At 54.5% G+C, this 8,722-nt stretch overlaps 1 protein-coding gene across 1 annotated transcript; it reads left to right on the forward strand.

Moving 5' to 3' along the window:
• The first annotated feature begins 1,152 nt into the window (after positions 1–1,152).
• Positions 1,153–5,529, forward strand: LOC132245614 (immunoglobulin alpha-2 heavy chain-like). The gene is made up of 5 exons (XM_059718269.1): positions 1,153–1,580; positions 2,087–2,395; positions 3,060–3,171; positions 3,473–3,519; positions 4,795–5,529. Exons 1-5 carry the CDS (start codon positions 1,346–1,348, stop codon positions 4,836–4,838), a joined length of 747 nt encoding a protein of 248 aa, XP_059574252.1. The 5' UTR covers positions 1,153–1,345; the 3' UTR covers positions 4,839–5,529.
• Positions 5,530–8,722: the final 3,193 nt, after the last annotated feature.

Genomic DNA, 8,722 nt, shown 5'->3' on the forward strand with positions numbered 1-8,722 from the left:
CGTAGCACAGAGCCCTACACCAGGCAGACGCCTTCACTTCCACCCCCCTTGCTCACGTTGGAGGAGCAGGGGGCCTTTGTTCAGTGGCACCCCCTGAGCTCAGCCCTGCGGCTACCTCCAGTAACGTGGAGCAACGCATCAGAAGTGCCCGTCTCAGAAAGACTCAGGCACGTAGGGTCTCCATCGCACCAACATCCGTGAGGGCTCAAGGGGCCTGGTTTTTCAAGGCCCTGGGGTCTCCTGAAGGAGGACATGGGGCTTTCCAGACTCACCCATGAGGGGGGGGGTGTCTCCCAGGCACCTTCAAGCACCAAAGCATTTTTCAAATCTGGTTGTAGATGGCTTCTGCAAGCCACAAAAGTGCTTCCAAAGGTGTTGCTCCCGTTGCCTGGTTTCTCTCACAGGTCAGAGCTTTGACTCAGATGATGTCAGATGCCAACAACACCCCAACCCAAAGAGGCTGCAAACGCTTATATGGGGGGAGTGGGGTGTACCTGTAAGAAATCAGGGGCTTGAAGAGCTTGAACACAGAGCAGCAGGATAAGACTCACAAGCACCTAAGAGATTTAGGAACATGGGTGCTCTTTAGAGTCAATGGGGCTTGAGCCGCTCAGGCACTTCTTGGGCTCTTCTGGGCAGGCCGGCAAGGGGGAGATGTTTTGAGGCATGTTAGCTGCTTGTGTAATGAATGTGTGTTAATGCTCAAAGTAACTGTTTGCACCAGTCAGATGCAAGGACATGTGATGCAAATCTGAATCAGGGAAATGTGATGCACAACAAGGTAATGGGTTTAAAAAACTCCCCCTCCCCAGCAGCCACGTCCCCGTGGGAGGTGCTTCTCCCAGGAAACAATCAGCCCTGAGCTCTAGCACTGCAGCTCTGCACTTAGACAGCAGCCCTAGGGCTGGAGGGACAGGACAGTCATGGCCATCATACTCCTCGCCAAGTCCCTGATTGTCTTATCCATAGGTAAACCCCCGACGCGGCTCTCAGCACCGTGCTTCTGGCATTGGAGACATGAACATCCTCAGCAGGACACAGATCCCAGCACTGGGCTCAGGGCTGGATTTCAAATGCCTTTTTGTGGTCTTGGAGGTAGCTGTAGAGGCGGTTGTTAGGATGCTGCTGCAAGGCTGCCTGGAAAGCAGAAATGTTAGCAGCAAATGCCTTCTGGTCCTGAGACGTGAGGGGCACCTGTGTCAGCCCGAGACCCGCTGGAAGCTGACAATTGCCCTGTTGTGTTTCCACAGTGTTGGGAGTCCAGTTACATCTGTACCAGCCTCAGCGGTTCCTGTTTGTGGAAGTCGGTGGGACAGCAGAGATCCACTGCTCCTCCAGGGAAGATATGGAAGGGAGACAGTATGTACTGTGGTATGTGAGAAGAGTGGGTAAGGCTCCCACGTGCATTAAGGACTGTGTGGACGATAAAAATGTGAGCAAATTTTCTTGCAAGCATCAGACTCGCAGCACATCACTGATAATCAGGGACAGCGAAAGGAATGAGTCTGGCATTTATTACTGTGCATATGACCTTGGCAGCTCATGGACTTTTGGGAACGGAACCACGGTGATCGTTGGAGGTAACGACCCATTGCTTCTTTCATTAGAAATATCAAAATGTCTCTTTGCTCACGTTCCAATAGAAACCAGTGAGAGACTGTAAGAACGTAGAAGAGTAAATTGCTCAAAAGAAACTGTGATTTTAGCCAAGTAAAATGGGTTCAGTGTTAGTTGCTGGGTGCAGAGAGAGAATGGGTTATGCACCTTTTTCCCCCAAGGGAAACCTGGCAAGTGGTGCAGGGAAGTGCTGGGTCTCTGTGGGGCTGGTCTGTGCAGCCAGGCTGGGAATGTTTCTCCCTCAGAGCCGTGACGGCGGGTGAGAAGATTGTGAACTCCCGAAGCTGTAGCGCTGCCCTGAGAAGGCTGCCTGGCTCTCTCCTGACTAGGACAGCCAGGGGATGGCACCTTTCTTTATTCCCCAGGACACTTTTATATCGGTTAATCTCTCAGTGTTGGATCCACAGCTGTGGCCAGGCTATAGTTCATCTCTGTCTCTCCATGAATTTTTGGCTTGCTTTGTCCCCAGACAGCTTCACCCACAGCAGCTCCATGCCGCTTCTGGCCCCTGTTACAGGGCAGAATGGAGCCACGGAGCCTGCACATCTGGCCTGTGTGATCCAGGGTATCTCCAACCTCGTCTGGGTGTCCTGGCACGTTCCCGGAGAGGAGCCAGCCCAGGGTCTGCCACGCTTGTTGGAAGCCCATGATGGGTCCTTAACACTCATCCATGGCATCAGCATCCCCTGGGCCAGCTGGGCCAGTGGGGCAGCCGTCATCTGCCAGGTCACATTCAACTCATCTGGCAGCAGCGTTACCAGACGTGCCACATATAAACGTGAGTGGTTTCACATTTGAGGCTAAAAAATAACATGCATGCAAAGCCCCTGCAATCACTCATGCCTGTAAATGTGCATGGCGGATGCTGGATGATTAAGTTGTGCTTGCAAGTAGGCAGATCTTCAGGGAATTTGGGTAAGGTATTGTGAATCAGTGCCCAGGTGATGAGACAAGGTCTCAGAGGCCTCTGCAAAGAGTGGATAGACGATATCCAGGGAAGAGGGGAATTCTGAGCCGCTCAAGGGAGGAGAGGAGCATGCTGGATACTACAAGGGACGGAGCAGGTGGGGGTGAGGGGAACGGTGCAGGAGAGGTTTAGAGATGGCAGAGGATGCCAGGAAAATCCTGTCCCTAGGAACAGCAAGCAGCTCAGTAAGGAGTGAGCAGCTGCATTGTCCTTGAGACAGATAGACTGTGGGGACTGGATTCAAGAAATCCCTCAATTAACAGCTTTCGTCCAGAGGGCTTCCAGGGCTTTAAAAGGGCTGGCAATGCTGGTGCTGCTTTGCGGGTGGGTAAACTAAGGCACAAGGAGGGGCAGCAATTTGCAAGTGAGCAGTGCCAAGGACAAGACCAGTTCTCTTTGGTCCTCCAACCACTGGACCTGGCTGCTGCAGAGTAAAGCAGGGCAAAAGCACTGATGTGAAGCTTTTGTATCTAAGTTGCAGCTCGCTCCGCACCCTGCGTCATGCTCCCTGTCGTGGCAGTGGGCAGTGCCCTGCTGCTGGTCACGGTGCCTGAGTCTCATCTGGATCCACTGCCCTCCCAGATGGGGTAAGAAACAGCGCGTGGCCCCCAGACGCTCCCTGGGCATCCCCAGTGGGCTCACCTTTGTGGAACGACCAGGCTGCAGCCATCACAGGCCCCAAGGCTTGTCCTGTGCCTGGAGTTTGGCTCTGAGCTCTGCCTCCGGGGAGTGATGTAGACAGGCCCCCACCACAGACAGCCTGAGCCCAGGGTATGTGGCTCACACAGGGCATCAGCCTTTGCACTGGGGACTTGCCCATGTGCTCAGTCCTTTGTACACGGGCACATGGCAATGGAAAAGGAGCTATAACTACTGTCTCCATTTCAGGATCCCAGCCCAGGAAGCCAGCACCTTGCATCTCCCAGGGAAATCAGGTATGGCCTATTACAAACCCTTCGTGTCCTCCTCAATGAGCGTGTCTGTGGGTGCTTCCTCACAGCATAGCACGCACTCGCATTGTGTGGTTGATTGACAAGGGTTTGGGAGCAAGTGTTACTTATCCTGGCCGCTTATGGATTGTGGGACCCTGGCATAGTAATTCTAACTGCTTTATTCTTGTGTTTAGATGCAGAGCTAACAAATCATCTTCCCTGTGTTGCTGGGAAGGTCAAATGGTAGCTTCAGATCCTCTTTGTGTCTTGGATGCACCCAGATCAGTGCTTGGCACTGAAATAATACAGGATACTGGGCTTTCTCACATATAACACATCCATAATGTAATAGGCACCTTGTGTTTGAAAGGCATCTTGAAGAAATTTCCCCCACCTCGAATTATAGCTGTGGGGAGCAGGGACAGAGCCTCCTCTTCCTGCTTCACTAAAACCTGAGCTGCAGGTGAAGCCTGGTCTCCGTGGGTGGACCTCTGATCTTGAACAGGTCTAAAGAGGTGTGAAATAGGAGCAGGGACCAGATGCCCTAGCACACAGCAACACTGCCCTGGCTCACTAGTGCAGTGACCATGGAAAAGGAGACATGATTGTTAACCCCTGTGCAGTGAAGAGCAAGGGGCCGTGACCTCCTCCATCGGCCTGAAGAGTAATAGCAGAGCTGCTGTGCAGCAGGGAGTGAGGCTGGGTGCTTCAATCTTGGGCAAAAGCATCGGCTTCCCCATTTAATATTCACAGCCCAATTCTGGGCTGGTTTTGGGGGAAAAGCTGTGTGCCGAGAGCTAGAAAACAGAGCGTATTCAGAGCACTTCAAGGCATGGATGTGTGAATTTGTTAGTAGGGGTAGAGGCTGGCAGGGCTTCACTGGACCAGGGGAAGTGCCTGTGTGCCTATGCTTATCCCAGGGTATGTGAACCAGATGGGTTTAGCTTAGTCCTGGTTCACTGAGGCAGCTTCCACTTCCTGCTGTGTAAGGGTGGACACACAGGGGGTTACCACAGACTAGCTGATGTGTCAGAAAGCCCCCACCTCCTTTTCACCCATAGGAAATGTTCATGTGTCCTGACTCCAAGAGCCTGCCCTGCCCCCAGCCCGTTGCTATCGATGTAGGGGCATCCTGTTAAATTCACTACTAGAGAAAGCCTTGATGGGGAAAGCAGGAGCATAAAAGATCAGAAGGGATTGTCACTGGGGCTCAGGGAATCCCAGCCCCCCGCACAGGTGCCTGGTTCATTTTCCAATGCTATGAAATGTTGCCAACAGGACGGACTCATATACGTGGACCTGGAGTTAGACCTGCTGACTAACCGCAAGCCCAGAAAGCCGCAGGCAGCACGAGTGAAGAACGTGATGCCATGAAGGTCACATCCACGGGCTCCTTCATGCAGGGATGGCGGCCGCTTCTCTGCTGATCGATGTGAGTCACGCCAGCCGCCAAGAAGCCTCTGCAGGGGGACACGCTCTCTCCTTGTGGGCGTTCAGACTGGCCAGGTAGAAGACCCCAAAGATGAGCGTGGCTGGGGAGGACATCGTTTTCCATCATTGTTGCAAAGACTTCCCCATAACACTGGGTGGAACATTTCCCCCCATCATGGGACACTTCAACAGAAACCTAAGTTTAACTTTTTTCCACCCTGAAATTCGTGGCTGCACACGTCCCCTGTGGAGGGACCTCAGGTGGACTCTTGAGCTGTACGGCTATCAGAGAACAAGAGACAATCCCCAGGGAGCTGGGCCTGTGTCCAGCCCACAATCGGACGAGAACCTGTGCTGCAGTATCTGTGCTGCGCTCCCACATGAGCTGGGAGGATGCTGCGCTGCGGGTTTAGCACATGCCAGCTACCAGGCTTTGAATGCTCATCTCAGTGCCTGTTCCTTGCTGTTGTTACCTGTGCTAACAAGCTTCATCTACTCCATGCTACCGTCCCCCTGCCCTTGGCTGTGTGAACAAGCCTTGTCTTTCAACCTTCTGACCAAAAAATAAAACATCCCATGTTTCATTGCCCAAAAATGCCAGTTTTTCCTAGTGGGTGGAGAAGCATTGATGAAAGACTTTTGGTAAGAGAAATCTGGATGCAATATTTCAAATAAACACCTCTGTCCACTTTGGGGGATGCAGTATGTCACGAGGCTGGAGGGGACCAGAATTATGATCCAGAGGTGGACTTTGCTGCCAAGTGGCTTAAAATGGATAAAGTGTATATTCAGCAGGTATCAGGACAGAGAGGTTGACCCGCAGGCAGAGGTGATGTGCTTGGCCCTGTGCAAAGGGCAGGGTTTGTGCTGTGGCTGGGTGCAGGTGTCAGGGCCAGGGAGGCTGCACTGAGCTGCTGAAGGGTCACAGAAGCTGGGCTGGATGTCTGCTCTGTGCAGAAAATGAGCTCTGTTTGGGCAAGTGCAGAGACACAGGCAATGGGGTGGCTCTGCTGTTAGCTTTGTGGCTCTGAGAGCCACAAAATACCCGGGCAGATGACAATAGAGGGGCCAAAGCTGGGAGCCTTCCACGTGGCAGGCCTTGAGAGTGGTGGTCCCTGGATGCCAGGCTGCTGGGGCAGTGAGGCCTCACAGAGCTCAGGATGAATGTCCCTGGATGCAATGAAAGAAAGGTGCGTACCACAGATATAGCTGTGCCCATGCCAGGATCAGGGCATCTGTGCTCCCATATGTGTGCAGCCCAGTCATGCAGCCACACTGATCTCACCCCAGTGCTCGGCATGGAGGGGCCAAGCAAGGGGATAGGTCTGGGGTGTCAACGGTGGGGTGCCAACGGTGGGGGTAGCTGCAGTCCGCATCCATGATAGACTCCTAGAAACGTTGGGTGGGAAGGGAGCTATTGAGGTCGCATCTAGTCCAGCCCTTTGCCTGAGACAGGATTAGTCCCATTCAAACCAGCCCAGATATCTTTTATCAACCAGCTCAGGAAGCCGGTTTGCAGCTCCCTCCAGCAGGTCAGCAACTGCCTTTGCTCTCTGCCTCCCTGATTTCCACCCGCTGGGGCCATCTGGTGCCGCTCAGTGCCCATCCATCCTGTGCCCAGCATCACCCCTTGTTTGCCATTCACCCTTTGCCTGAACTCACTCACTGCCAGCCACATGGCTTGCTGCAAATGTTCATGTGTGGGTGAAGCTTTACGTGTGCGCCCTCCCCGGCCCCCCTCGCTGGAATGGGGTGAGTAAGAAGTGGCGCGGTGATTAGGGCTGTCACCTGCAGGGCAGGCTCAGACTGCCTGGGGAGACTGTGCCTTGCGGAGGAGAAGAGGCCTTAATCTCCATGAGCTGATGCTGACAGCAATGAAAAGAGGAAGAAGTAAATAACACAGAGGCAGACAAACCATGGGGGACTCCATCTTTATTCTTGGATTCTTATTCACCACATTATTTGATTTCATTTAAGCTTTTCTCTTCCCCGCGTGTCACCCCTTCCCCAAGGTGTCTTGCCCTTTGTAGTCTGATCATTGCTCTCTGTTTAGAAGCTCAGCATCCTACACCCCCTCCATGACAGCTGATTGAAGTCAGCCTGTTGCTTAGGGGAGCTGAACTCTGATGTAGTTGGTCTATGAGGTGCAAATCTCCCCTGCCTCTAGGCTGGCTTGTCTTTGTGCTTTGCTCCTGTTGATCACATAGTGCTATCAGTCATGTGAAGTTACCATGGCCCAAGGGGTCACACGCCTATAAGCACTTGCCTGGTAATTATGCATTGGATCCATACCTGGGAAAGCTGTTTAATTGGCACAAATGTTGGAGGTCTAGAGATAGAAGATGATGGTGACTGAAGGTAGTTTCATACTCAGGGCCAAATCCTGGCTGATGTAGATGGAGTTAGGACAACTGAGAGCGGCTGGGCACATGCTGCCATTTCTGCTCCCATTTAAATGCAATTAGCCAGGGCAATGACAGCGCTGTGAGGGGCTCATGTCCCTGAAGTTGAAAAAGCATTTGTGCATCTGGCTGGGGTTGGATCTGCTATAAACACCATCCAATTAGCCAGCCTCACACCCAACACATTACAGAGCAATAGAGTAACATCTCCAGGGGGAGTTATTGAACTAAACGGGGTTTTCTGTGCATGTTACAGCCTCGATGCAGAACCCAATTGCAGCCCAGTCCTGCGAACCTCCCAGGCTGCTGGGTCCCATTCAAAACACCAGCAAATGTCCACACTCAGATCCCCAATTTGGGATCTACCCACTCTCTCTCTCTCACCAGCTTCTACTGCTTGCAGTGGCCACGTGGTCCTGAATCAAGGTCCAGTTGGGCATAGATGAGGCCGTTCCCTTGACAACACGTAGCAAAACGAGCTGTTGCCTCGCAGGGCATGTCCAGACGAGCACACACGTGCCTCTAGCTCTGCCTCAAACCCCTTTGAGGTGGGGTAAGAAGCACATGCAGAAATGAAAAAAAGGGGAGAACATTAGACCCCTGGATATCCAGGGGTCTAAAAAAAAGCGGGGCAACCGGAGGCTGGGTTCTCCAGGGAGACGCTGGGGCTGCCAGAGCATCCCTGGGGCTGGCCCTGGCCCTGGCCCTGGTGCTGAAACGCGCGGCCGGCCAGGCTGCATGTCGGCACCAGGGCTCCAGTGGTGGTAAGGGGCCGGGGGGGCTGGAGGAGGGGGAGGGGACCATGGGGGGGACCCCTGCTGGCCCCGCCCATTCTCCCAGCCCCCCCCCCCGCTCCCTGCCCTGCCTGGCCCCTCCCCCTGCCAGCCCCCCAGACTTCCCCTCCGATCCCTGCCCAGCCAGGTCCTGATGCCCTTGGGGCCCCTCTGCGGCCTGGCCGGGCCAGCCCCATGGCAGCAGGACCCAGTGCAGCATGCAATCCCTACATGCCAGGCCCAGCTGGGTCCTGCCAGGCCTGGCACTGCTCCTGCCGCCTGGCTGGCCTGGCTGGGCGGCCGAGGGCCCCGAGGGTGGCAGGTCCTGCCACCAAGGGCCCAGCCTGGCTGGGCAGCAGAGAGGCCCCTGGACCCGGCTGGGCTTGGCATGCAGTCCCCATGTGCCATGCTGGGTCCTGCCACCAAGGGTCCGGCCCAGCCGGGCAGCAGATGATCCCCAGGGCTGGCAGGACCTGGCTGTGTCTGGCATGCTGTCCCCGCGTGCCGCACTGGGCTCTGCCAGCATGACTTGGCCCAGCCAGATGGCAGAGAGGCCCCAGGACTGGCAGGACCCAGTTGGGCCTGGCACACAGTGGCCGC

This window comes from Alligator mississippiensis, chromosome 15 (assembly GCF_030867095.1).
Source record: "Alligator mississippiensis isolate rAllMis1 chromosome 15, rAllMis1, whole genome shotgun sequence".
Lineage (NCBI taxonomy): Eukaryota > Metazoa > Chordata > Crocodylia > Alligatoridae > Alligator > Alligator mississippiensis.